Source organism: Pungitius pungitius, chromosome 11, assembly GCF_949316345.1.
Source record: "Pungitius pungitius chromosome 11, fPunPun2.1, whole genome shotgun sequence".
NCBI classification, from domain to species: domain Eukaryota; kingdom Metazoa; phylum Chordata; class Actinopteri; order Perciformes; family Gasterosteidae; genus Pungitius; species Pungitius pungitius.
In genome coordinates this window covers 19,131,248-19,158,510 of record NC_084910.1, presented here as the reverse complement: position 1 = coordinate 19,158,510, position 27,263 = coordinate 19,131,248, and the positions used below count along the sequence as shown (strand labels likewise).

Sequence of the window (27,263 nt, the reverse complement as noted above, 5' to 3'; positions counted from 1 at the left end):
ATTCTGTATTTTTTTGTAAAGATTTTCTGATTAAATTTGATCTCGGCGAACAAATGAAATAAAGAATAAATTAAGTAATAAACATATAAACATGAATCAAGTTCTGTTTTCATGAGACAACTTCTGTAATAAAATATATAATAAACAGACTCCCAGCATGCACTCTGAGTTTGACCTACTGTCAGAGGTCAAAGGTCAATGAGGCTTCAAAAGAAGACAATTCATGGTTTCACATTGAATGAATTTGATCAGATGAATAAAAACAAAACTGAATCTAATGTAATTTAAATGGTATTTAGTTCCAATAATCAATCACAGAATTTAGTTTTCAAATAAAACTATTTTATCTACAAATAAATGGAGGAAGCCGCTGCTGGTGGCCTCTTAGGACTTCATTACCCAGAGTTCCACTGGTAGAAGGAGGAGGCGGGGCTTTACCTGTCCACACCTGCAGAGAGTTCGACTGAAGACTGAAGGAAGAAACGCAGAAAGAAACAACGAAGGGGAACAAAATGCTGCTCAGATCAACAGAATCCGCCTGATTCACTGATCCAAACTCAACGGATCCGGACTCAGCTGATCCAGGATCAGTCCGAGTTCACCTGGTCCTGATCCACCTGAGACCGACTCAAGATTTCTCAAGGTTTACCTGAAGCAGGAAGTGAAGCAGACATGGTGAGTCCTGTTTCTGCTGCAGAGTGAAGCGGAACAGACCAACAATAAATGAAATGTATGAGCACATGTTCTCAAAGAATTTAAATCAAATAAATATATATATATACAAATTCATTATTTTAATAACTAAAATAAAAGGTAAATATTTAACAATGTTTTTAAATAATCAGTTTAATGAACTAAATTGTATGAAAGAACTTACATCAATTATTTGAAATGTTTTTTATTTATTAATTACATTACATATATAATAAATACAAAGAATCCAAACGTGTCCATTTAAACCTTAAAGAACAATAATCTTCATCTGACTTGTCAATGAATTATTCACAAGTTAACAACAAAAGCAAAATAACTATTCACGGCAAATGTTTACATGTCACTAATTATTATCATTGTAAGATTCATAATTATCATGATATTAATTATTATTATTATTCCTAATCTGCTCATTATTGTCTTCATTAATTGATCAATCATAACAGATATAATATATATGTACTTATTCAAGTTAGACTCAACATTTTCTCTGTCTAGGAGGTTTCATGTTTTTAGTCACACACACACACACACACACACACACACACACACACACACACACACACACACACACACTGAGCAGCGTTGGAGGCAAACATGTCGGGCGTTGTCGCTCCTCAACAAGACCCTGCAGGACAGAAAGAATGCTGGGAATTCTCCAGGAATGATCTGACCAATCAGCTGATACCACACACAAACACACACACACACACACACACACACACACACACACACACACAGACAGGAAATCACACCGATCTGAAATCTTTGATTTCAGTGAAATAAGTAAAAGCACATTGTGAAAATCAGCTGATCCAGACTAGTAATAACATCAGATTCCAGGTCAGGTGATTGAACCCGTCCTGACTGTAGGTCAGAGATCATTGGTCAGCTAACCGTCTGTGTGTCTATGCCCCGCCCCCTCAGGGCAGCAAGGAGCGTTACCATTGGCTCGCTCAGAACGTGAAGGTGAGCGGCGTGGATGACATGGTGCTGCTGTCCAAGATCAACGAGGACGCCATCACGGAGAACCTGAAGAAGAGATACATGGACGACTACATCTTTGTATCCTCCTGCGTGATAACGCAATGTTCTGATAACAGGAAGTAGGTCAAAGGTCAAGGGTTCTGCTCCTTAACCCGGTTCTGTTGTCAGACTTACATTGGTCCAGTTCTGATCTCTGTAAATCCCTTCAAGCAGCTTCCATATTTCACTGATAGAGAGGTGGAGCTCTACCAGGGAGCGGTGAGACAACAACAACAACAACAACAACAACAACAACACACACACATCACCATGCTGCTACAAAATAACACAAAAATAACATCATGACCTCCAACCTCCCTCCAGGCCCAGTACGAGAACCCGCCCCACATCTACGCTCTGGCTGACAACATGTACAGAAACATGATGATTGACAACGAGAACCAGTGTGTCATCATCAGGTAGGTGTGACTAACCACACAACACCACCTGACTGCGTGTGGGCGGGGCCTCATCTGTTTGATTGACCAGTATCGTGGCCGAAATAAAGATGTGTAGAAAGTATGGAGTTCAGCGCGGCCAAACGATAACGACAGAAAACGCGTGCAGATGATGATGATGATGATGATGATACGAATGTCTCCACACCTTCTGACACCTTGTGTCACTCGCGCCGTTTCCTGTTTCCTGTCAGTGGCGAGAGTGGCGCCGGAAAAACCGTTGCTGCCAAATTCATCATGAGCTACGTGTCCAAAGTATCCGGAGGGGGGGACAAAGTCCAGGTACACGGGGTACTGCTCAGGGTACTGCTCGGGGTACTTCTCTGGGTACTAATCAAGGTACGTGTGTGTGTATGTGTGTGTTTGTGTGTGTTTGTGTAGCACGTTAAAGACATCATCCTGCAGTCCAACCCCCTGCTGGAGGCCTTTGGAAACGCCAAAACCGTCCGCAACAACAACTCCAGCAGATTTGTTAGTATACATATGTGTATATATATATGTGTGTGTGTGTATCTATTCAGACAGGTTTACACACAGTAGTAACAGTATAATACTATATCTAGTACTAAACACATGTCTTCCTATCAGGGCAAATACTTTGAGATCCAGTTCAGTCGAGGAGGAGCTCCTGATGGAGGAAAGATCTCTAACTTTCTGTTGGAGAAAAGTCGAGTTGTTTCTCAGAATCCTGGAGAAAGAAGCTTCCACATTTACTACCAGGTACTTTCTCTCCTCATCCACTCACTTCCTCTCCTCATCCACTCACTTCCTCTCCTCATCCACTCACTTCCTCTCCTCATCCCCTCACTTGCTCTCCTCATCCTCTCACTTCCTCTCCTCATCCACTCACTTCCTCTCCTCATCCACTCACTTCCTCTCCTCATCCCCTCACTTGCTCTCCTCATCCTCTCACTTCCTCTCCTCATCCACTCACTTCCTCTCCTCATCCACTCACTTCCTCTCCTCATCCACTCACTTCCGCTCCTCATCCACTCACTTTCTCTCCTCATCCCCTCACTTGCTCTCCTCATCCTCTCACTTCCTCTGCTGATTTAGTTAGTTTCTCTCTGAATTCTTTATTGCTTTACTTCCTCTCATGATTCCTTCACTTCCTATTGTGTCCTCGTTGTGTAAAAAAATCAACATGATAACCCTGACCTTTGACCTTTATCCTCAGGTGTTGCAGGGGACAAAATCGGATCAGAGGGAAAACCTTGGGATCACGACCCCCGAATATTATTTCTACCTCAACCAATCAGGAACCTACACTGTAGAGGACATTAACGACAAGAAGGACTTTGCTGATACTATGGTCTGTCTGTCTGACTGCCTGTCTGTCTCTCAGGAGGCCATGTCCGTAGTGGGTCTGTCTGTCTGATTGCCTGTCTGTCTCTCAGGAGGCCATGTCCGTAGTGGGTCTGTCTGTCTGTCTGACTGCCTGTCTGTCTCTCAGGAGGCCATGTCCGTAGTGGGTCTGTCTGTCTGTCTGACTGCCTGTCTGTCTCTCAGGAGGCCATGTCCGTAGTGGGTCTGTCTGAGGAGGATCAGAATTCGGTTCTTCAGCTCGTGGCTGGAATTCTTCATCTTGGAAACATCAGCTTTAGAGAAGAAAACAACTACGCTGTGGTTGAAAGCCAGGACTGTAAGAACGTACACAACGTTTAGCACTCGCTGTCTGGACTACACAATGCACACTAAACCGATAATGTCGGGGGGGGCGGGGCATGTGGTCCAGTGAGATGCTGAGTTAATGGAGTCTTCATTGATCATTTCCTGTCTGGTGTCTGCCCCCCCCCCCCCCCCCCTCCTCAGTCCTGGCGTTCCCCTCCTTCCTGCTGGGCATCCCTCAGGACGGCCTCTGCTCTAAGCTCACCAGCAGGATCATGGACAGCAAGTGGGGGGGCCAGACGGAGTCCATCTCCGTGACCCTGAACACGGAGCAGGCGTGTTTCTCCAGAGACGCCCTCTCCAAGGCGCTCTACACGCGCCTCTTCGACTTCCTCGTGGACGTCAGTCGCGCCGCCGCTTCACCTTCATCCGTTTAGCGCGATAGCTTTGGTCTGTGTTGATGAGCTGATCTGTGTATTGATCTGCAGTGCGTAAACAAGGCCATACAGAAGGACCAGGAGGTGCTGAACATCGGCGTCCTGGACATCTACGGCTTCGAGATCTTCCAGGTACAAACGCGTCTTTGTTTTTCTGTGTTGTTCCTGCACGTTAGATCTCAAACACCGAACCCGATTACAGCAGAGTTTGATTGAATCCATTGATCTGATTAGTAACTGTTGTTGGTTTTTAGCGTAACGGCTTCGAGCAGTTCTGCATCAACTTTGTCAACGAGAAGCTGCAGCAGATTTTCATAGAGCTCACACTGAAGGCTGAACAGGTGATCCATCGTGATGTCATCACAATACTTTACCGCCTAATTTTCTTCCTATTTCATATGAAGTTCTGAAATCTTGTCCCTTCTGCTTCATACGTTGACATTAAAACCGGAATCTTCCTTCTCTGCAGGAGGAGTACGTCCAGGAGGGGATCCAATGGACGCCCATTGAGTATTTTAACAACAAGGTGGTCTGTGATCTCATCGAGTCCAAACTGGTGGGTCCACCAGTTCATTCAGCTCTTTGTCCTCAACACACGAATAACAAAGTAACGAAGTAAGTGAACATGAATGAATAGAGCTCTGGTTGCAATGCACTTTTTTTTGGCCGTTTCCTAGAATCCTCTTGGGCTCATGAGTGTCCTGGATGACGTTTGTGCCACGATGCACGCTAAAGGCGAAGGAGCCGACCAGACGCTGCTGCAGAAGCTTCAGGGACAGATCGGATCCCACGAGCACTTCAGCAGCTGGAACAAAGGATTCATCATCCACCACTACGCCGGCAAGGTGCGTCCCAGCGGTCGCTCTGTCCGTCTGCCTGTCTGTCCAGGTGTTTGTTTGTTTGTCTGCCTGTATGTACAGGTGTTCACCTGTCTGTCTGTCGGCCCAGGTGTCCTATGATGTCAGCGGTTTTTGTGAGAGAAACAGGGACGTATTGTTCCATGACATCATCGAGCTGATGCAGAGCAGCGAGTTGTAAGTATTCAAGCTATGACAGAATTTTACAATATGAAGAAAACTTGCTGTTCTGACCCAGAATCCTTTGCACAACAGATAGAGGAGGCAGTGTTTCCCCAGGGCAGCTTTGAGGGAGGGGGGGGAAGTGAGGCAGGGTAGAAGTACACCATGTTTGTGTGTGCGCTATAAATTTGTCTGTAAATCTGAGAGGTCAAAGTTCAGGGTGCCATGTCATACACAAGTCCTTGTAATAGCAGCTGCACTTTGCACTAAATGTAAAAAGTACTAAACGCAGTGTGTCCAATGAACTCATGATGACCTTGTGGTGCGTTTGTGGTCAGTCCATTTATCAGAGCTTTGTTCACTGAGAACTTGGAGGTGGAGAAGAGAGGACGTCCCACCACCGCCAGCAGTAAGATCAAGGTGAGAGTCTAAAGGGATTCTGATTTTATCATGACGTCTGAAAGGTACAGCACGTAAAACTTCCCCACCCCCCCCCATTTTTAAGAAACAAGCCAACAGTCTGGTCCAGACCTTGATGAAGTGCACCCCCCACTACATCCGCTGCATCAAACCAAACGAGACCAAACGCCCCCGGGACTGGGAGGAAAACCGGGCCAGGCACCAGGTGGAGTACCTGGGCCTCCGCGAGAACATCAGAGTGCGCCGGGCGGGATACGCCTATCGACGCCCCTTCAACAAGTTCCTGCAGAGGTCAGAGGTCTTGCAGGGTGACGTCGCCGCATTCTGGCTGGCTCTGTACCTGCTTAACAAGAGTGCCGGGGGTCTTTTTTGCGGCACAGGTACGCAATCCTGACGAAGGAGACCTGGCCCCGGTGGAGCGGAGAGGAACGACGGGGGGTCCTGCACCTCCTCGGCTCTGTTCACATGGATCAGGACCAGTTCCAGCTGGGCAAGACCAAGGTCTTCATCAAGGCCCCGGAGTCGGTAGGAATCGCGGCATATTTACACCAGTTCTTGTTATGACCCTGTGGCATTGTGGGTATTGTAGTTAACAAACGTCTTTGTTGTCACTGTCTTCTTTCTCCTCCGCAAGCTCTTCCTGCTGGAGGAGATGCGGGAGAGGAAGTACAATGGCTACGCTCGGGTCATCCAGAAGGCCTGGCGCAAGCACATTGCTGTCCGCAAGTACGTCAAGATGAGGGAGGAAGGTGAGACCGTTGAGCACGCAACGAATTTCTCTCGGCAGCATTGTTTTCCCCCATCACTGAGAGACCTTTCTCTGTTTCTCCTGCAGCTTCAGACGTTCTGCTGAATAAGAAGGAACGCCGCCGAAACAGCATCAACAGGAATTTCGTGGGCGACTACCTGGGGACGGAGAATCACCCGGAGGTCCGGAGATTTGTGGGCCGCAAGGAGAGGATCGACTTTGCCGACGTCGTGGTGAAGTTCGACCGAAGATTCAAGGTAAAAAGGAACCTCATTCTGGGTTTGAAGGGTTGTTTGCTCGTTGCCCAACAGAGGGAATAACAACTGTATCAGAGGTAGAACACCCCTGTAGTGCCTTTTCACGAATTTGCTTCATCAGGAACCTAAACCCAAAATCTACACCTTCACATTGGGGAAAGACCTCCACCAATCCTGAGGTGATCATGTGGTCACTCAGATCCAGCTGGTGACTCACTTTGTGTCTAAATGCTTTCTGTCTCACAGCCTGTGAAGAGCGACCTTGTCCTGACCCCAAAGTTTTTGTACCTGATCGGTCGAGAGAAGGTGAAGCAGGGTCCTGAAAAAGGTCTGATCCATGAGGTCCTCAAGAGGAAGATTGAGCTCAACAGGATCCAGTCTGTTTCCCTGAGGTACCAGCACCAGGTTTAGTCCTTGGACTACAGTTAGGACCAGGACCTGGACTAACCAGTAACTGAGCTAGAACTGGACCCTGGGGAGCCAGGATTTCTATGAGAACTAGAACAAGTAACTGAGCTAACTCAACCTCTCTACCGGGTCTCTCTGACCTGTCTGTCTCTCTACCTGTCTGTCTCTCGGGCAGCACCCTTCAGGATGACTTCTTCATTGTCCATGAGGAGGAGTACGACAGCGTTCTGCAGAGCGTCTTCAAGACAGAGTTCCTCAGTCTGCTGGTCAAACGTTTTGAAGAGAAAACTCAGAAGAAGCTTCCTCTGAAGTTCAACAACCTGTCAGTATTGTTCTCCTCTGTTTTACACTAAGCAGGTGCCATGATGTCATGTTTTACTGCAAATAGAAGTTCTCTAACCTACAGTCTGGAGTTTAAGGTGAAGAAGAGCAGCTGGGGTCCGTTCAGCACTTCCGGGTCCAGACAGATCCAGTTTCTGGCGGGTCAGGGTGACGAGGCCCTCCTGAAGCCAGCAGGGAAGGTCCTGCAGGTCTCCATTGGACCGGGTCTGCCCAAAAACTCCAGTAAGCTCAGCGAGGCAAAATCGACACATTTTCTACCTTAACCTCCTATTTGCTCCTTCGTCACTTCCTGTTGGCACCCTGTCACTTCCTGCCTTTTCTCCAACACTTCCTTTCTCTTTTTTGACACGTAGGACCCACACGGACAGATAAACGCAAGAGCTGTTATCTGGGGGGCCAGAGCCAGTCCGGCAACCAGTATGACCCAGGTACTGGGAGAGCGGCATTGGTTCGCCAACGACTGACCGATTGTTGGCTCATGATCTCTCTCTTCGTTCCTCAGCTGCTCGGTCCAGAGGGCGCGGAGCTCCTAGGGGGGGCTCCAGCTCCGGCAGAGGCACCCTGCTCAGGCAGCAGTCGACCATGGATCAGCCAAGTCTGCCCCGCCTACAGAGCCAGCGTCAGCAGGACAAGCAGCACAGGAGCCACCAGGACATGGGCTTCATGAACGTCCCCGACCAGGGCGCCGCGGGGTGAGGCTTTATGACCAGGAGAAACATCACACGTCCTTCAGCCTACAGTTTTCTCCAAAGCGACTTACAACAAGTGCTTTTAGTCAAAGGTGTAGTCTGAAGAGGTGTGTCTTTAGTCTGAAGATGTGAAGACTCTCTGTGGTCCTGATGTCATCAGAGAGCTCCTTCCACCATTTAGGAGCAGGACAGCAAAGAGTCGAGATCTAGTCGAGTGTTTTGCTCTCAGTGAGGGAGGAACAAGCAGCTTGACGTTGGGATGGAGGGGTTGACCATGTCCTGGATGGAGACTGGATGAGGCAGCCACTGGTAACCAGTGAAGAGCGGAGTAGTGTGGGAGAACTTAGGAAGGTTGAAGACCAGTCGAGCTGCTGCATTCTGGATGAGCTGCAGAGGTGGAATGAAGCAGGGAGACCTGCCAGGAGCTAAGAAGGTCAGGAGCGATAGAATGTGGGATGGAATGGGGTCAAGAGGGCAGGTGGTGGGACGGGCAGAGGTTACGAAGGTAAGAACCTGGTTAGGAGACAGGACGATAGAGGTGAAGTTGTGGCATACAGGTGGAAGGAGGTGGATTAGATAAAAGAGGAGCATATGTCGGGTACTTTTTTGGTAAAATAGTTGAATAAGTCCTGGTTCTGAACCCTGTGTTTACCTTGCAGACTTCAGCGGCGACGGTCCAAGGAGGTAAAACCTCTCCCCGGGTCCGGTCGACCCAAACCGGCCCCAAAGCCGAAGCCCCGGTCCCCCCAATGCCGAGCCCTGTATCCCTACGACGCCCAGGACACGGACGAGCTGAGCTTCAACGCCAATGATGTCATAGAGATACTCACAGAAGGTATCGCTAGTACATTTAGTACTGCTGCTAGCACTACTTCTGACAAGTACAACTACTACTTTTTACATAACTCTGCGTAGTAAGCTGTACCACTCAACTTTTATTGACTTATTACTTCCAGTACGATGTGGTCCTGATGTTGTCTCTGATCCACAGATCCCTCTGGTTGGTGGTTTGGTCGGTTGCGGGGAAGAGAGGGGATGTTCCCCGGAAACTATGTGGAAAAGATCTAAACTGGGTGGGGGGGGGTCACAACATGCAGCAGCTGAGGTCAAAGGTCACCAGAGCTTGGAACACATCAGCTGACGCGAAGGAGGAAACTATTCAAAACTCATGTTCCAGTCACTGGAAGGTTGTCCCTGTAACGATGTTTAGCATCAGGTTAAGTGTCCCTGTAACCATGGTCACCATAAGCTTAAATGACCCGTTACTATGGTTACAATTGGGCCAAACATCTTTGTAACCATGGTTTAATGTCCTCTAAATACATGTCCAATCAGGTTACATGTCCTCTTAATACAGTGTCCAATCAGGTTACATGTCTCTGTGTGACTCCAGTCTCTGATCATCTCTGATGGTTTACAGCTTGATCCAATGTCCGTCAGTGTTACCATGGAGTCCTAAATGCGTTATAAGGGCCCTCTGGTGCTTCGTGTTTATTTACAGCCACAACAGGACAAGGGTTAACTGAAACTAAACGTCCACTGCAACATTTAAATATGAATATTTTTATTCATTTAAAAGAGTAACTGAACAATGTTTTTATTCATGTGATTGTACGATTAAAATTATCTTTGACTTTCAGCTGTCTTTTTGCTCCCTTAGTTTCGCAGATAGTGTCTTATTTCATTCAATAATTCAAATAACTTCATGACATAACTTATTCTGAGCAGGTCTGTAAAAGTTGATTTAATTGTATTACATTTAAGAAAGCCATAAAACAATGTTCCTCTGGTTTATATGCGTTTGGAGCATATCTCTGGGGTGCATTGTTGTCATTAAAATGATTCATATACGTTTAGTTAATAAACTTGAACAGTTCTATTTTCCTCTAGAATAGAGTTTATATTTCCGATGTTTCAGCTTGGTCCCTGAACGCCTCTTGACCTTTTACCCAGCAGCCCCGCTGCCTGTTACCCAGCAGCCCTGCTGCCTACCGTCCTTCTGACCGTCATGCGCTCCGTGGCGTAGCTGCACCGTTTACCGGATCCGTTAACCGGTTCGAGCGGCTTGTGGGGTTAGCTAGCAGCTAGCAAAAGATGGAGGACTTTCTTTGGAGCTGCTCCGTGGCCGTGAAGGTAACACACGCACGGACGGGCACAACCTAGAAACGCACGCGTACACACACACACACACACACACACACGCAGGGCTCTCTCACTCATTTCAGTAAAAAATGGACTTCGGTCAGAGCTGCGTAGGTCCCTCCTCAACCGTTGGCCGTAGCGTCCGCCCCCCCCCCCCCCCCCCCGTCAACTGTAGCAACACACACACACACACACACACACACACACACACACACCCTCAAACAGCGTTTGCCACCGTTGGTCATTTATTTAAGAAAACCGATGGTGTCCAGTTTGCAGCAATAACACTGACTTCCGGTCAGTGGCACCTTTTGGTTGGTGGTACCTTTAAAATAAAAAGATGTTAAAAAATGTATTCTATTATTTGTCATTGTTGAGGCTTAAAATGTACAACTTTTTGTATCGTACATAAACCAAATATAAGAAGTCATTGAACCTTTGATCTCAGAGGCTGTGAGTTATTTCTTCTTTAAGTGAGATCATGTGGTCCAGGAGAATCTGGATCAGGCCGTTTCAGAGTTCCACGTGGTTCTGGGAAATGAAGCCTGCGACGTGGACTCCATGGTGTGTGCTCTTACCTACGCCTACTTCCTGTCAAAGGTGAGCCTCCCACCCATTGGTGCAGGTGTGTGTGTCCGCCGGGGTTGTCTACCTGAGTGTCTGTTTCTGGCAGACCACTTGCTCGGAGACGCTCGTCGTCCCAATGCTGAACATCCGTCAGGCGGAGCTGCCGCTGCGCTCGGACAGCGTCCACCTGCTGCGACAGGTAGCGCTGGACCCGGAGCTGCTGCTGTTCAGGGACCAGCTGGACCTGCGGGGACTGCACCGAGACGGCCGCCTGCGGCTGACGCTGGTCGACCACAACGTCCTGCCCAGGTAATCACGCCCATCAGACAGGTAGCCACGCCCATCTGACCGGTAGCTGCGCCTATCAGACAGGTAGCCACGCCCCGTCAGACCGGTAGCCGCGCCCATCTGACAGATATCCGCGCCCATCTGACAGATATCCGCGCCCATCTGACAGGTAGCCACGCCCATCAGATAGGTAGCCACGCCCATCTGACAGGTAGCCACGCCCATCAGACATCAATAATCTCATATTTTGAAATGAATTTTCAACGTGTTTAAAGTTTAATCTGAACATGTAACAAGTAATTACTTTAGAAAGCTTGTATTTTAGGCACATTTGTGTAATTGTATTTTTATTACATTACATTATTGTCCTTTAGCTGATTTACATTACATTTTTTAAAGCTTTTTAACATCTCTGCATCTGACTGCAGCATGCGGCGCTTCAGGGGTCAGGGGTCAACAAAGCTACTGTGTTAAAAATATTTTATCGCATTAACATTTTATCGCATTAATCTCAGCCACAATAATCTAATAGATTAACACGTTAACTTTGACAGACCTGAAAGTAATTGCACACACCTGACAGGTAGCCAAAAACGTCTTTATTCTTTCAATTATAGATTACATCAAAATTCAAAGTGGTTTTTTTGTGTTGTCATGCAGACCAGACGGCGACCTGGAGGGGGCGGTGGTGGAGGTGATTGACCATCACCTGCTGGAGAGAGAGTCCTCCCCCTCCTGTCTTGTTACCGTGGAGGTGGTCGGATCCTGTGCTTCCTTGGTAACGGAACGTATCATCGAGAAGGCTCCGGAAGTCCTGGACCAGCAGGTGGCCCAACTTCTCTATGGTACGAAACTTCCTATTAACACCTGGCCTGGGTGGTCAGGATACCGAAATGATAACTTTGATACTATACCTGCCAAAATATAATGATACTCTCGATACGACACCACAAATACAATACTGAAATATTTATCTATGATAGTAATACATAAAACATATGTAAGGTTAACAAATGTCATTCATATTAGTATTAACCCACAGCGAGATATGAATGAAAACAAAATGGTAAAATCATAACATTGATTATACTATATTGATTATAGGCCTATTGTCCGTATCTGACTATATGACTACATAGTTAAATCCACAAGTACAAATTACATCATTTTACAGATGTGTGTTTGAGGTGGAAAAAAACCTAAAGCTATGTGGGTTGGGTACATTAAAGATGGACACATAATTAAAGGGCAATTTCTCCCCTTTATTGAAAAACGACAAATACTATTGCATCAAGTGCGTATTATTTGGTACAATGTTGTGTGCATTCTGACCTCATGGTCACATGGCCCACATGAGTTAAACTGTAGCTTATTGTTTATATTTCTGCTGACTATTCAGTAACTTATTTGCTGTCTTGCTTTGTTGATGTTTGACTGATAGGAAAGTTGTTGTGAAGCCAACAAACAGCTACAGGCTGCCACCTCTCACGGTTTCACAGTGACACACAGTTTTTGTGTTTTCACACACACACAAAAAAAACAGTCCACGCTGGTTCATCTCCGACCTCACAGATGTTAAATGGAGCGTCTGTGGCGCTCGAGAAAATCTTGTGTGCTTCCTGTCTTCAGGATCGATGTCGCCTGTTGTACAGGAAGTGATGTCATAACCGGTCCTTGTGATGTCATGTAACTCTCTCCTATGAAATGTCAATCTAACTGATGCCGCTCCTTCATCAAAGAGGACGAGTGGGGAGTGGTGAACTAATCCAGCAGCTCAAATGCAGTTCGATGTGTTGCTATGGTGATTTGGCCAAACTATCTACAGTGAACCATTGAGCCTGATCTACGTCTCTCATCCTGGATCTGACCGAGCTAACTCCGTTAGCCACGTACGTGTGCTTATTGTGTTTTTGTGTATTTGTGTGTAGCTGCCGTGGTGTTGGACTGCGTGAACATGGCGCCCTCAGCAGGTAAAGTGACTCCCAAAGACGAGCGCATCGCGGCGGCGTTGGAGTCTCGTTTTCCGTCTCTGCTGCCGAGAGAAGACGTCTTCAAGATGCTGAACGAGGCCAAGTTCAACGTCTCAGGTCATAACGGTGTACAAGTACCTCTACTGCAGTGGGCAGAAGTACAGGGCGTACAAAAAGTATTTGGGAGAATTTATTGAAGTATCTCATGGTATTAACGTAGTTTTCTGTCTCCAGGGCTGAACACTGAACAGATGTTGCTGAAGGACATGAAAGCTGTTTCAGGAAGTTTGAATGTCGCCATCTCTGTTCTGTACGTCCCTCTAGAGGTGAGTTTATACTACACTCTGTACTACACACTGTACTACACGTTGTACTACACACGACACAACAGGTCATCAGACCGGCTTCTGGAAGCGGCATCATGCAGACGCACTTCCTGGAGGAGTCGGTGGAATTCAATGACTGGATAAGGCTTTTTTATTATTTTATTTAGTCATTGAATACAAATGTGTGTGTGTGTGTGTGTCAGGACTTCCTGCAGAGGGCGGGGCTAGAGGCGGAGCTCTCGGGTTTCTGTATGAAGTTTGGATTCGACCTTTTGCTGCTGATGACCATCTCCTTCAGGGAGAGCAAAGAGCCAATCAGAGAGCTCGCTGTGTTCAGCCACAGCGCTGCCTGCAGACAACAGGTACACGAGTATCAATTGACAGTACTACTGTAGGTACACAAGTATCAATTGACAATACAACTGTATGTACACGAGTATCAACGGACAGTACTACTGTAGGTACACGAGTATCCACTGACTGTAGGTACATGAGTACAAGAAGTCCTTTTCATAATTATGCTACTACTGTACGTAGTTTGGGTATCCATGACAACTCAGGTACCCCCACCCCCAGGTAAGCCACTACCTGGAACAGGCACGGGACCCCGCCCTCAACCTCTCCCCAATCAGCAGCCCTCGTCCTCACATCACAGCCTATCAGCAGGGTAAGCTCCTCCTTCTCCAGGACAAGGCAGGAAGTGACCTCACACCAACAGCAGCCCGTCAACCCTTCTGTTTGTCTGTTCATGCTTTTATTGTGAAATAAGACTGCACATCCACTAATATTTAAATTACAGTATGAGACAAAAAGATGAGGTGACTCCATCTGTTTAGGAAACTCTATAGCGTCCCGTAAGAAGCTCCTCCCCATCGTCACGAACTTCCTCAAGGAGCGAGAGGGAGACGGTTGCCAAGGAGGCGGTTGCCTGGGAGATGTGGAGGAGGACGAGGAGTCGTGCTTCCCCCCCACCCCCATGAACAGTCTGGCGGAGGGCTGTCCCCTGGACAACGGACTGCCGCACATCAGCGCTCTGGACCTGGAGGAGAAGTTCAGCAAGATGGCTGACCGAAGAGGGAACTGACCTTTGACCTCTGGCCTGTGTCTGTCACATGACGACGGTATCCCCAAAACCAAATAACATTTCTATCTTAGATGGAATCAGTCAAATCTTTGTTTGTTTTATTACTCAAACACAGGGTTTTGTTCTAAAAAAAATCCTCTGGACTAACTTGTTGTGAGGAGCAGCTTCTGGCCCTTCAAAATAAAATGTCACACAAGTGTTTTAGCACTGGAAGGTTTGGCTGTTTTCATTGTGTCGCTGCGTCCACACGGGGGCGCCCACGGTGCACTAATTAGATTTACAGCTGCAGGTCCTTTTTTATTTTTATTTACATTGAGCAAAACGTTTTTTTAGATGGAAATGACTTTTGGAAGAATTTGTATAATGATAGTTAAAATAGTAAAGTAGTAATCATTTATTGATTTGAAATTCAGATAAGAGCAGCTGAAATTAGAAAATCATCTTTTTTTTAAGTGTTTTTTTATTTGTATCAGCTGTGTTGTTTATTTTACAGAGTGAGTAAATGTGTTATTCCACAACAGCATTGATTACATGACAATCTTTGTGAAATCTCCAGTCAGAACAACATTTACACCAAAAATTCACTTTTTGAACCAAAAACTATTAAAAAAAAAATCTAAGCAAATAAAAAGATTCTTCTGCACTTTATTGTTTGTGTACGCAGCTCACTGAGTTACTTTGATCCTTTTCAGGGTGAGAGGACGTAGATCCGGCGTTTCGGTTTGTCTAAATCACCATAGCAACGCATGGGACAACCTGGACCTGCTCCGGCTGCTGGATGACTTCACCGCTGTCTTCCTCATTGATGAAGGAGCGACATCAGTTAGATTAACGTCTTATAGGATCTATGACATCACAAAGACCCGTCATGACATCACTTCCTGTATGAACGGCTTCGACGCTGAAGACAAGTAGCATTTATTTACAAGATTTTCCCGTTACGTGTTGAAGACCACATGCTGCAGTCCACTGTCTCACACACTGTCTCCTGTCTCTCATACTGTCTCCTGTCTCTCATACTGTCTCACTGACTGTCTCCTGATGCAGAGAACATCTGGTAAGCCGCTGTCACTTTTTGCCATGGTCACATGATTCTACTTTGGGTGGAGGCGGATGATGGCGCCATCTCCCTCAGTATAAAAATGACACTCTTCATCATCTCAATGCCGTTTTGTCTTCAGAGTCAAAAGCCCAAACGCAGCCATCGCTAAAGTTGAGATATTTCAAGAAGGTCGCTCAATCACCTCCAGTGTCAACGCGTCTGTTCCTCGTGTGAAGGCCCCACGAGGCCTGTACTAAAAGCTCTCTGGCTGAATTCTGCTTCACTTTATCAAGGTCACCCTTTGCACGAGGAACAAGGAATCCTCCATGACCTCCAATGTCGAGGAGTCCCACACGGTTCTGTGCTTGGACCGATTTTATTTACCCTGTTTATGCTCCCTTCAGAATGCTGCAGCACGAGGATTAACAAGAACTAAGAAATGGGATCATATCACTCCTGTATTAGCTTCTCTGATGGAGGTTCTACCTGATGGAGGTTCTATCTGATGGTGGTTCTCCCTGATGGAGGTTCTATCTGATGGTGGTTCTCACTGATGGAGGTTCTATCTGATGGTAGTTCTATCTAATGGAGGTTCTATCTGATGGAGGTTCTACCCGATGGTGGTTCTCACTGATGGAGGTTCTATCTGATGGAGGTTCTACCTGATGGTGGTTGTCACTGATGGAGGTTCTATCTGATGGTGGTTCCATCTTATGGAGGTTCTATCTGATGAAAGTTCTGTCTGATGGAGGTTGTCGGGCTTACACCTCGCAGGGGGCCGCTGTCACTTGTTGCCATGATCACATGATTCTACTTTGGGTGGAGGCGGCTGATGGCGTACACTTGGCTTACTACTCCCAATATTTGAATCATCTCTGTCACATGAACTGAATGAACTAATTTATAATTGGCTATACAAAATAAAATGGATTGAATTGAATCTCTTAGACTAGTTTTCTACTGGTGTTGGCTTTAGCTGGAGTCATCATCACTACTACTGGCACCAAGCCATTTCCTACAGAAGTTGCACAGATTGTCCAACTCTTCTGGGTAGAAGAGACGCCAGGAGACAGGTGGGGGACAGACAGTAGGACCCTGGGGACACCCTTCTTGTGCTATAAACAGCCTCAGATGCCAATTGGTTGACATAAAGGAAGTTGAAGTGAAGCTGACCTCCTCCCTCACCTGTCGGCACGGAGAAGGTGAATGTCGACCAATCAGACGCCGGCTCTGCTGTGTAATGCAGCCAAACCTGTTAGGGGGGTGGAGACACATTGAGTCTGGGAGAGAGAGAGGAAGACACACAAAGACATCCAGACGCTCACACATGCTGGTCAGAACACGCCGTGACATCACTGTGACATCATGAACTCCCCCAGCGCTCACACGGACAGGTACGGTGTATGGGTGTGTGTCTTTGTGTGTGTCTGTGTGAAAGAGGAAGTTTGGATGTAGTTGTGTTTTTTTATTGTATTTTTGGAGGCTGCGCTTGTTTCTCCAGACTGTCAGTGAACGTGCCGCTGTGCTGCGTTTACTGTTTGCCATCGTTTTCGTGCAGCAGGAAGTGGTGTCAGTTGACTTCCTATGTGCTGTTCAGCTCAGGTGTCTTCTGGTCCTGCATTAGCCTCTTCTGGCCCAGACCTGCCAGGAAGCTGCCGTTTCCATGACGACCTGAGCAGGTGTTCAGTGTGAAGCTGAACACATTTTATTGATCTGATTCATTTGAAACATAAACATCTGGATCAGCCTTTGTCTAATGAAGTTCATTCAAACAAGAGGAACCAGCAGTAGACAGAACCAGGAACAGACCACCTGAAAGAGGAGGAGGGCTCAGCTCCCAGCAGCAGCATCTCCTCCTCCAGGAGCAGAGGCTCCCCTTTTCATGTCCATCTCTAATCCATCTGATCTGCTCCAGCTACTTAGTTAATGAAAGTAGCCTATCAATAGATACCAACGTTAGCTCAATGCTAACCTGACTCATTGACTCAACACCTTCTGACAAAATGGTCCCCCTGAAGAACAAAATAAGAACCACGTAAGAACCCTCTAAATACCTCCCACCTACAGTGGGACAGCGATAAGGACCTGCCCTTATTGAGAACCCCTTCAAGAACTCTTTCATGGACCATCAGATCTCTTTAAAGAGCACCTCTTGAAGATCTTCAAGAAGTTCTCCCAAAGAACCCCCGGGATTCAGAAAGGAACTGTGGAACCTCTTCAAGCACTTCTGGAGTGGCATACTTTAGACCCCTAGAACATACCTGAGCTTCTCCAAAACACATCCAACAGTCGTAAAACCTCCTCAAGAACCCCTCTAATGCTACTAGGACCCCCCCCCCCCCCTCACACTCCCCCACACACAAGGACCTCTTTCTCTCTCTGCTGGACATCTGCTCTCCTTTACCTGTGACCTCAGCACACACACCTGGTTACCTAGAGGGCGGGTGTGTGTCAGATTAAACTGCCCTCTGCTTCAGTAACAACAAACACAGGAACCTTACAGCTCCGCCACTCCTCACCTGCTCAGGTGTGTCTCCGTGAACAATCTGAACCTGAGCGGCAGGTTTGTTCAGTCACATCCGATCCGAAGAGCGTTACCTGGGCACCTGGGCACAGGTGATCAGCAACACCAGGAAGAAGCTTAAAATGACCAAAATGAGATTAGAGTCTGGTTTCAGACTGTGTGTGTGTGTGTGTGTGTTTATAAAAACACATTTTAAACTTTCTGCAATATTCGACACTATCAAATGTACTACTTTTATATGTTTTTTAATACTTTCTTGCATTGGGACCGTAACCTTTTCATTTAACCTCGGAGCAAACACCTGAGCTGACGCGGCTTTGAGTCAACACACCGGATAAAGTCATGCAGCCCACAGACCAGGAGGTGTGCGATGATGTTGGTTTTGTCCCTCCAGGGCTCCTGTAGGGGCCCCGGCCCCCCCCAACATCCAGGACATGGAGCTGAGGGAGGAGTGGCAGGACGACGGCTTCCCCAGGTCGGACCTCCACCTCGAACTAACATCACTTCCATGACTTATTAGACTTCTTATCTCACCTTCTGGAGCTGGAAGGTTAAAACAGTTTCTCCACCGTTTATGCTTCTTATCAGAGATTATTAGTAGTAGTGGTAAATATAAATAATATTTTAGCCCTATATATATATAATATAAGGCTATTTCAAGAGAATGAAAACATGTAAAAAAAATTGTGCATGTTTAAATTAAGTGCTTCAATTCAGAAAAATAAAGAAAAGGAAAGCTTTATTTTCCCCTTTTCTGTTTCAGCTTTGGACTCGACAATCAATTATGAAAAATAAATGTAAACAGAGTCATTCATTTTATTTTGTAAATGGATTTGCGGAGGGCTTTACAGTGTGTACACATGTGACACCTTCTGAAACCCCACATGAGCACAGGAACTTCTCCCTAAAAAGAATTGAGAGTGTACAGCGGAACCACTGCAGGGACATCAGGTAGAACCTCCATCAGGTAGAACCACGTTCAGGTAGAACCTCCATCAGAGAAGTTAGTACAGCAGTGATATGATCCCATTTCTTAGTTCTTGTTAATACTCGTGCTGCAGCAGTTAGACTTAAATTGTAGAAGTGAGTGGATCAAGGTTGATGGAAGAGAATCTTCTGCACCGTGAAGACAATATCATCCCGCCTGGAATGCAAAGACTCAACTTTATAGTAAACTAAATTAGTTAAACGGGCTTGATTGATTCGTTGGGGTGAATACTGTGATCGGATTGGTCACAGGCAGAGTGAGTAGTTCACAAAAGCCACAGTTTTCACAAAATGACGACGGATCAGGAAACTGATGTTTGTGTGTAAAATAAACCTTTTTAAAACCAACGCGCGTCTTGGGTTCAGGCCTCTCCCAGAGGATTGTGGGAGTCCGGAGGAGGCAGAGAGCCCATCAGGAGACGAGCAGCAACCAGGTGACTGTAGAGCACGTTTCTAGATTTCAACCAAATCACCAGGAATTAACGGGAAGGAGGAAAGGTATTATTCAAAAGTCAGATAGCTCTTCTCATTCTTCCCTCCTCCTGCCCCGCCCCCTCCACTGACCGTAGCCCCGCCCACCAGCCTCGACCTATTAGGAACCATTGGGGGTGCGGCTAAGAAGCGTCTGGTGGCCCCATCGCTCAGCCTCACTCTGAGCCGCAAAGACTCTCACGACCCGAGCAGCGACGGGTTCTCGGCCGCCGCGCTGTCGGCAACGCCGGAGGAGACGCCGTCCTTCGACTTCAACCTGGAGGCCCTGGAGACGCCCTCGGGCAGCGAGACGGGGACGCTGCCCGACTTCAACAATGAGCTGGAGTGGGAGGGTGAGACGGTAGAGTAGATACAGACAACCTCCAACCTCTCACTTGTTGACCTTTCACCGACTTGGACTTTGACATCCATCTGACCTCTCGGTGAACTTGACCTCTCAACGACCCCCCTGACATCAGCCCAGTGAGAGCACTGACATCTCTAACCTCTCACTAACATCTACATGACCTTCGACCTCTCACTAACCTCTCTCTGACCGCTTTGTCAGCTCTGACCTCTCATTGAACTCTGACCTCTAAGCCCTCCCCCTTCTGAACAGATGACCTCCCCCGGATGGCGGCTGCAGGGTCCGTGTTCAGGAGCCCATTGGAGCAGTCCGAGGACCTGATGGATCTGGACCAGACGGACACCACTGGCTGCCGCTGGCGGAGGTTTTCCGTCTCAGGACACGAATTCCACGTCAACATGAGCGTCCTGGAGCCGTACCTGCAGGTCCTGTCGCACGGAGGTCAGAGGTTACACACCTGAAATACACCCGATGTCACAATCTGTCCACAGTCGTTACTGTGAAGGACTTAGTCTGACCAACTGTGACTCCCTTGTGTCTCGTTGGCTCTCAGGTTACTATGGAGACGACATGAACGCTGTGGTCCTGTTCACCGCCTGCTACCTGCCGGAGAACACGGTGGAGAACTACGAGTACGTCATGGACAACCTGTTCAGGTGAATCTACTGATTTCCCATGACCATGTGTGTGTAAAGAAAAAAAGAGTAAACAACGCCACGTTGAACCGACGGCTCGTGTGGTTTATGTCAGGTGATCAGGTGAATGTGAGCAGCTGCTGGTCTAAACGAGGCCTTTATGTTCTCACTGCCTTGTGTCGTTACCATAGCAATGTGTGTATCGTTGTAGGTACATTGTGGGGACCTTGGACCTGATGGTGTCGGAGAACTACCTGTTGGTCTGCCTGTGTGCGATGGTTCCCAGAAACAAGCTGCCCTCCATGAAGTGGCTCCATCAGTGCTACGCCTCCATTGACAGGAGGTACACCTGGACAGCACAGTGGTCTTCAGTCTCTATTTAACTAAGCTTTGAATGCCAGGGGAAATAGGTTTCCATGACAACAAAGGTTTTATTTAAGTACGTCTCCCTGTCTGTGTCTGTCTGCCTGTCTGCCTGCTGACTGCCTGCCTGTCTGTCTGTATGTCCAGGCTGAAGAAGGACCTGAAAGGGCTGCTGGTGGTCCATCCTGCCTGGTACATCAAAGCACTGCTCACTGTGATCAAACCCTTCATTAGGTCTGTAACACCATAATCAATATCATCCATGTCAACCAGTCTGTCTCTTTGTCCCTCTCTCATTACCTGTCTGTCTTTGTCCACAGTGAGAAGTTCAGCACTAAGATCCGGTTCATCAGCAGTCTACAAGAATTATCTCGGTTAATTCCAACAGAAAGTATGCAGATCCCAGATGTCATACTCCAGTAAGACCATTACTCTACTGTCACTCTACCGTCACTCTACTGTCACTCTACTCTCACTCTACTGTCACTCTACTCTCATTCTACTGTCACTCTACTGTCACTCTACTCGCATTCTACTGTCACTCTACTCTCATTCTACTGTCACTCTACTCTCATTCTACTGTCACTCTTCTCTCATTCTACTGTCACTCTACTGTCACTTTACTCTCATTCTACTCTCACTCTACTGTCACTCTACTGTCACTCTACTCTCATTCTACTGTCACTCTACTCTCATTCTACTGTCACTCTACTGTCACTCTACTGTCACTCTACTGTCATTCTACTGTCACTCTACTCTCATTCTACTGTCACTCTACTCTCATTCTACTGTCACTCTACTGTCACTCTACTCTCATTCTACTCTCACTCTACTGTCACTCTACTGTCACTCTACTCTCATTCTACTGTCACTCTACTCTCATTCTACTCTCACTCTACTGTCACTCTACTGTCACTCTACTCTCATTCTACTGTCACTCTACTGTCACTCTACTCTAATTCTACTGTCACTCTACTCTCATTCTACTGTCACTCTACTGTCACTCTACCGTTACTCTACTCTCATTCTACTCTCACTCTACTGTCACTCTACTCTCATTCTACTGTCTCTACTCTCATTCTACTCTCACTCTACTGTCCCTCTACTCTCATTCTACTGTCACTCTACTGTCACTCTACTCTCATTCTACTGTCTCTACTCTCATTCTACTCTCACTCTACTGTCACTCTACTCTCATTCTACTGTCACTCTACTGTCACTCTACTCTCACTCTACTGTCACTCTACTCTCATTCTACTGTCACTCTACTGTCACTCTACTCTCACTCTACTGTCACTCTACTGTCACTCTACTGTCACTCTACTCTCATTCTACTGTCACTCTGCTGTCACTCTACTCTCATTCTACTGTCACTCTACTGTCAAACTGTTGTGTTCAAAATGAAGGAACTCCTGACAAACAAAGGGCGTCTTTGATGGAACGTGTAAACTCAAAAGGTGTTGAATAAACGGAGCAAACAGCAAACATCTCTCCACAGACCACAGAGTCGTCCACTGTCTCTTACTTCTACCCACGAATCTCAAAGGGCACCGTAGTAGTGGTAATAGTGGTAGCAGTCATATTAGTAGTAATAGTGGTAGTGGTAGTATTGGTAGCGGTATTAGTAGTAATAGTAGTGGTAGTAGTATAGTGATAGTAGTAGTAGTGAGGGTAGTGGTAGGGGTAGTAGTGGTAGTGGTATTAGTAGTAATAGTAGTGGTAGTGGTAGTAGTATAGTGATAGTAGTAGTAGTGATGGTAGTGGTAGTAGTAGTGGTAGGGGTAGGGGTAGTTGTGGTAGTAGTTGTAGTAGTGGTAGTAGTGATAATGGTTGTAATGGTAGTGGTAATAGTGGTGGTAGTTGTGGTAGTAGTTGTAGTAGTGGTAGCAGTAGTAGTAGTGGTAGTAGTGATAATGGTTGTAATGGTAGTGGTAGTAGTGGTGGTAGTTGTTGTAGTAGTGGTAGTAGTGGTAGCAGTAGTAGTAGTAGTGTCTCCTGGTGCACATGGATGGATGCTTGGGATTTTTAATTCCAAACTTTTTCAGGGACTAGGGGATGGGGGCATCCCCCCCTGATATAATGGTAGGAAACAGAAACACTGTCTACTGTCACTCTACTGTTACACTACTGTCGTTCTGCTTTAGTTCAACTGACTCTACTCTTGAACCTGCTTTTCTTTTAGGTTTGATAAGAAGTTGAGAAGATGACGATCACAGAGGTTGACGGACTGGACGGTTACTAAAAGGTCAAAGGTCGCTTGGGTCCTCTCACCCCCCGATAACCTTTGGTCTGTTTAGAACAAATACAAAGACTCTGGGTTTATTTATACTGTCTTTAAATCAGGGGAGGGTAAGTTAAAATGTCAAACTCAGGTGTGTTTTTACCTGTGAAGCTGATTGAGGACTATTGATCCTCAATCATGCGATCAATGTGAGTCCGCAGTTTGTGTTGGTAGACTTTATTATAGTTTAAAGAGCCGGCTGCCTGTTACCTGCATTAATGCACAACTGTAAGAAAAGCATCGATCAAACCTTTTTGAATTAGAACTGAGTGATTTTGATGTTTCCAAGTATTGGCGTATTAAAATGGTTCACAAGCAAAAAACTGTATTTTAATAAAATATTTCTTCAACTCGGCGAATGTAAAGTGGTTTTAAGTTTATTTCATTTCTATTTTGACACTGAAATAATTGACAGTTATAATATCCTAAAATGAGACGTTTGTATTCTGTTATAGAAGATTAAAAATAACTCAACCGTTCAAAGAAACAATAGACTGAAAACTCTTCAAAGGCTTCCAGATTGTTCAGGGATTCATTAAAACATCTGTATAAAACCGACACTGATTGAAATGACACAGTTGCAGTGTTGTAGCCTAGCTTCAGACTCATCGGTATCTTCGGTTAGCATCATAGCTAACGTTAGCAGGGTGTAGCCAATCAGAGACAGAGAAGGGGTGGATTTCCACACATGGCTCACTGGATAGGCCCGCTGCTCAATTTAGTCCCTCCCATCACTATTGTAGCTAGTTAGCTAGTCGTGCTAACGTAAGCAGCTTACATTTGAGACATGTTTATTGTCCAGTGCCGTTTTTACCAGTGACAGTGAACACATCACCAGCCAATCACAGGAGGGCAGATAAAGACCAGACCAGAGTCAGAACGTAGGTTCTCACAACAGGAAGTAGGTTTCCAAAATAAATGAAGAGGCGTGATTTGACCCTGCAGGCTGGAAGCTGACGTGAGACAGAGACATGTGGGACTATTTCTGGACTTCACTGTACACCAACAGGAAAATACAGAGAAACAGATTGGTCTCACTGAGTAAGGGACACTTAGAGGACTCCACCCTGAAGACAGACAGAGAGACAGCTGGAGCCACAGGGAGAGACACGGGTGGACATACAGAGAGACAGGTGTCACAACATAAATAAACACGTGTTTATTTTACTAACTCAATGTTAGTATATAACTCAGAAACATTTCAAACCTGGCTCGAGATGATTTGTTTCAGCTGAAGGTTCACTCAGTCACTCACTAAACATTCACTCACTCACTCACATCCATTTATAAAAATGTAATGTTTGTTTCAACTATAAAACTTGAGGCTGATAAAAAAAATGAAAGAATGCTGCTGATAAAATCTAGTGTGTGTGTGTGTGTGTGTGTGTGTGTGTGTGTGTGTGTGTGTGTGTGTGTGTCAGTAAACAGCCTCGTCCATGTCGTCCTCACTGTCTCCTCCAAACTCCTCCCCGTTATCGAAGTAGGACATGATGTAATCCGTCTCCTGCAGGCAGACGCACCACGACACCTCATTAAATCATACTGTCTTTATTTCATTTGATACATATTCCACCCCACTGTACTTACCCCTATGTCACGCTCATTTCAAATGTTCTGTGTTATTTCTACAAGTCAGATTTTCCTCGGATGTGATTGGAACAAATCGCAAATCACTTTCTGTTGACCCATAATAAAGTCATAAAAGAACCAAACTTTATGAATGTTTTTGTGACAAAGTACCTGTGCACGTGCATGTCTGTATGTCTATCTATCTAAATCTAAATATGATGTGTAATAATGAGATGACTCACCTCCTCAAACTCCTCCTCGTCGTACTCCTCCTCCCCGTCGGCCTCCTCTTCTTCCTGCTTCTTCTTCTTCTTCTCCTCTCCCTCCTCTTCCTCCTCCTCCTCCTCAGAGCTGTGCTCCTCCTTCTTCTGCAGGGTCTAAACACACACGTCGGTGTCAGATAGCAGAGAGAGAGATGGGACTGGCTGATTGCTGAGCTCTGCTCTCTGATTGGAGGACGAGGTCAGCAGGTGTCCACGTGTCTCACCTCCAGTTTGAGCAACACTTCCTCTTTGTCTTTCTTCTTCTTCTTCTTGTTCTGGCCCAACTGAGGTTTGTCGGAGCAAGTGACTGCAGAGACGCCTGAGAGACAGAGAGCAGGGCACAGAGCCCTCAGCACAAGCTACTGCGTGTACTTTGTGTACTCTGAGTACTTTGTGTACTTACCGTCTCGACAAGGTTTCTTCACTCTGAGCTCTTTTGGGAATCTTTTCCATTCTGAAACAAAAAAATATTTAACACAACATGAAATATTAAAAGCATGAACAAAATGATGCGTCATGGTTACTGATTATTGACCTGGACTCCAGTCCGTGGGTCCGTCCGTCTGTTCTCCGCTGTGATATTTGTCGGAGTATCGCTCCACATCTGGACAGGAAACAAACACGATGAAGACCGTCACAATAAAAGCACCGTTGTGTTGTTTGCACAGCTGCTGTGTGTGTGTGTGTGTCTGACCTTTCTTAGCAGCTGCTGGCTGGATGAAGAAGGGCAGAGTCTTCATGGCTCCTCTGAACTCCTGTTTGAGAGCCAACAGATACTCCGCCTCCTCTCCACCTGTCAGGGGGAGGGGCTTCTGCTCCATCACCTGAACACACACATATGGATGAGTCACATCTTGTTAACACGTGTCTGTGGTGGTTAGTGTGTGTGTCTCTCTCACTGGGAACAGAGGTGTAGGTTGTTGTATCGATGGAGGTAAACTTTCTCCTCTGTTGATGCCGACAGCCTCCACACTGAAGCTCATCATCCTCCGACCCCGACCGCCCCCTCGCCCCGCCATCTCCCCCGGGATTAGGAACGGTCAGAGTGGACCAGAAGGACCAGCAGCTGCCTGGAGAGGAAACTGGATCCTGATGAAGAAATGATTCAACTTTATTTAGAAGAAGATTTGATTTGGTTCATTTAAACTAAACACACAGGGGTGACGTAGGTACACTAGTACGAATAAGTCATTGAGGAAATGGACCACAAGAGGGTCTCGAGTTGTCAAAGGTTCCTCACTGAGTGAAAGGTAGTGAAGTGGCGCCATGATGAGAGCTGTTTGACTTCTCTAATGCTTAGGAAAGGAGCTTCAATGCTTCCTTACGGAGCTCCTTTAGGAACCACTGCACCAATTCTGTCCCACAATTCCATGTGGCAGAAATATTTAAATAGTGAAGGCCTTAAAACACTAAACTAATTGTAGCACTTAAATTCTACTTATAATGGCTCTAAATCTATAACAAGTTGTAAATTGGCTTATTTGAGGAAATTGCACTTTCTTGTTCTTCTGGTTTTGTATCACTATGGTTGAAATGCACTTATTGTAAGTCGCTTTGGATAAATGCATCAGCTAAATGACATGTGATGGAATGTAATGAAGGCATCTCAGATGCTTCATCGTAGCCGCTGCGGACTGACGTCACCAACATGCGTCTCCTCCATCACAACTACGCAGCTTAAAGTGGATGTGGAGTCGATTCCTAAACACCGCCTTGTCTTTTCCTAACTCCTCATCAACTATCCTAACCATCTTTACACACAGGTCAAGGAAAGTTGTTTAGGAATAGACGTTAGGAGGTCATTTTTGACCATTCGAATCCAGCCTCAGCATCGCAGACAACCGGAAGTATCGGTATTTTACCACCCGAAGAGAGCCCTGCTACCTCGGGCTAACACAAGCTAACAAAGGCTAACTCGGACGAACGTTACACTGTTTGGATTAAGCTAGCGGTAGTTAACTTGTTTGGCTAGCGTTAGCTCTTAGCTAAGTTAGCATCTTCCTGCAAACACTATTTTATATACCGGAAATTAAAGCTTCTTCTTCTCTTCGGACTCTTCATTCTGCACACAGACCGACATGTTTGTTTACATTCAGTACCGCGCCATTTGCACTTCTTTTCCTCGTCTTCTTCTTCTGCCTTTGCTTTGTTTGCTGCTTCTAGCGCCACCTGCTGTCCGGAGTGTGCTACAGGCGGTGGACATAAAAACGACAGCTCAACTGAGCTGCGATCAGTTTACTGCTTTATTCTCCTTACCG

General features: G+C 46.3%; 4 protein-coding genes across 8 annotated transcripts; 3 read left to right on the top strand and 1 right to left on the bottom strand.

Annotated features, from left to right (window-relative positions):
• Nucleotides 1-451: 451 nt before the first annotated feature.
• Nucleotides 452-9,765, top strand: myo1eb (myosin IEb). Its single transcript, XM_037454360.2, has 27 exons — nucleotides 452-675; nucleotides 1,642-1,779; nucleotides 1,870-1,959; nucleotides 2,065-2,159; nucleotides 2,393-2,480; nucleotides 2,580-2,669; nucleotides 2,787-2,918; nucleotides 3,376-3,510; nucleotides 3,708-3,840; nucleotides 4,011-4,207; nucleotides 4,295-4,375; nucleotides 4,498-4,584; nucleotides 4,713-4,799; nucleotides 4,921-5,088; nucleotides 5,192-5,277; nucleotides 5,601-5,682; nucleotides 5,768-5,973; nucleotides 6,063-6,207; nucleotides 6,317-6,431; nucleotides 6,518-6,687; nucleotides 6,934-7,079; nucleotides 7,271-7,417; nucleotides 7,502-7,659; nucleotides 7,791-7,865; nucleotides 7,940-8,129; nucleotides 8,786-8,961; nucleotides 9,118-9,765. The coding sequence occupies exons 1-27, from the start codon at nucleotides 673-675 to the stop codon at nucleotides 9,192-9,194; spliced, it is 3,297 nt and encodes a 1,098-aa protein (XP_037310257.1). The 5' UTR covers nucleotides 452-672; the 3' UTR covers nucleotides 9,195-9,765.
• A 328-nt stretch (nucleotides 9,766-10,093) lies between these two features.
• On the top strand, nucleotides 10,094-15,151 carry prune (prune exopolyphosphatase). 3 transcript variants are annotated; one of them, XM_037454362.2, is made up of 9 exons: nucleotides 10,094-10,259; nucleotides 10,764-10,868; nucleotides 10,942-11,144; nucleotides 11,784-11,968; nucleotides 13,052-13,210; nucleotides 13,328-13,419; nucleotides 13,623-13,781; nucleotides 13,996-14,086; nucleotides 14,256-15,151. In XM_037454362.2, exons 1-9 carry the CDS (start codon nucleotides 10,221-10,223, stop codon nucleotides 14,501-14,503), a joined length of 1,281 nt encoding a protein of 426 aa, XP_037310259.2. In that variant the 5' UTR covers nucleotides 10,094-10,220; the 3' UTR covers nucleotides 14,504-15,151. The 3 variants fall into 3 exon arrangements, with proteins under 3 accessions (XP_037310259.2, XP_037310258.2, XP_037310260.2); XM_037454361.2 differs by having other exon boundaries at nucleotides 10,761-10,868; XM_037454363.2 differs by having other exon boundaries at nucleotides 10,098-10,259; nucleotides 10,743-10,868.
• A 128-nt stretch (nucleotides 15,152-15,279) lies between these two features.
• bnipl (BCL2 interacting protein like) lies at nucleotides 15,280-23,653 on the top strand. The gene is made up of 10 exons (XM_037452898.2): nucleotides 15,280-16,939; nucleotides 18,464-18,544; nucleotides 19,423-19,490; nucleotides 19,626-19,880; nucleotides 20,147-20,335; nucleotides 20,448-20,550; nucleotides 20,741-20,872; nucleotides 21,040-21,126; nucleotides 21,213-21,311; nucleotides 23,075-23,653. Exons 1-10 carry the CDS (start codon nucleotides 16,911-16,913, stop codon nucleotides 23,097-23,099), a joined length of 1,068 nt encoding a protein of 355 aa, XP_037308795.2. The 5' UTR covers nucleotides 15,280-16,910; the 3' UTR covers nucleotides 23,100-23,653.
• Nucleotides 23,654-24,317: 664 nt separating this feature from the next.
• On the bottom strand, nucleotides 24,318-27,151 carry polr3glb (RNA polymerase III subunit GL b). Of its 3 annotated transcripts, none has more exons than XM_062565324.1 (9): nucleotides 27,029-27,151; nucleotides 25,905-26,094; nucleotides 25,700-25,829; nucleotides 25,541-25,609; nucleotides 25,409-25,459; nucleotides 25,230-25,324; nucleotides 24,985-25,119; nucleotides 24,592-24,677; nucleotides 24,318-24,551 (listed from the first exon to the last, which is right to left on the bottom strand). In XM_062565324.1, coding segments are annotated over exons 2-9 (687 nt in total). In that variant the 5' UTR covers nucleotides 26,025-26,094; nucleotides 27,029-27,151; the 3' UTR covers nucleotides 24,318-24,550. The 3 variants fall into 3 exon arrangements, with proteins under 3 accessions (XP_062421308.1, XP_062421307.1, XP_037308796.1); XM_062565323.1 differs by having other exon boundaries at nucleotides 24,318-24,559; nucleotides 27,029-27,150; XM_037452899.2 differs by having other exon boundaries at nucleotides 24,318-24,677; nucleotides 27,029-27,150.
• Between the last annotated feature and the right edge of the window lie 112 nt (nucleotides 27,152-27,263).

What these genes read in the sequence shown, in the direction of transcription:
- myo1eb (XM_037454360.2), top strand. An exon ending in ACATGGACGACTACATCTTT is followed by an intron (nt 1,780 to 1,869) that starts GTATCCTCCTGC and finishes TTCTGTTGTCAG; the next exon opens with ACTTACATTGGTCCAGTTCT. An exon ending in GAGGGGGGGACAAAGTCCAG is followed by an intron (nt 2,481 to 2,579) that starts GTACACGGGGTA and finishes GTGTTTGTGTAG; the next exon opens with CACGTTAAAGACATCATCCT.
- prune (XM_037454361.2), top strand. Translation starts at nt 10,221, where the DNA reads ATGGAGGACTTTCTTTGGAGCTGCTCCGTGGCCGTGAAG. An exon ending in GACCACAACGTCCTGCCCAG is followed by an intron (nt 11,145 to 11,783) that starts GTAATCACGCCC and finishes GTTGTCATGCAG; the next exon opens with ACCAGACGGCGACCTGGAGG. An exon ending in GGCCAAGTTCAACGTCTCAG is followed by an intron (nt 13,211 to 13,327) that starts GTCATAACGGTG and finishes TTCTGTCTCCAG; the next exon opens with GGCTGAACACTGAACAGATG.
- bnipl (XM_037452898.2), top strand. Translation starts at nt 16,911, where the DNA reads ATGAACTCCCCCAGCGCTCACACGGACAG. An exon ending in CCCAGCGCTCACACGGACAG is followed by an intron (nt 16,940 to 18,463) that starts GTACGGTGTATG and finishes TTGTCCCTCCAG; the next exon opens with GGCTCCTGTAGGGGCCCCGG. An exon ending in CAGGACGACGGCTTCCCCAG is followed by an intron (nt 18,545 to 19,422) that starts GTCGGACCTCCA and finishes TCTTGGGTTCAG; the next exon opens with GCCTCTCCCAGAGGATTGTG.
- polr3glb (XM_062565324.1), bottom strand. Translation starts at nt 26,024, where the DNA reads ATGGCGGGGCGAGGGGGCGGTCGGGGTCGGAGGATGATGAGCTTCAGT. An exon ending in GCCAGCAGCTGCTAAGAAAG is followed by an intron (nt 25,610 to 25,699) that starts GTCAGACACACA and finishes TTTCCTGTCCAG; the next exon opens with ATGTGGAGCGATACTCCGAC. An exon ending in AAGTGTTGCTCAAACTGGAG is followed by an intron (nt 25,120 to 25,229) that starts GTGAGACACGTG and finishes GTGTGTGTTTAG; the next exon opens with ACCCTGCAGAAGAAGGAGGA.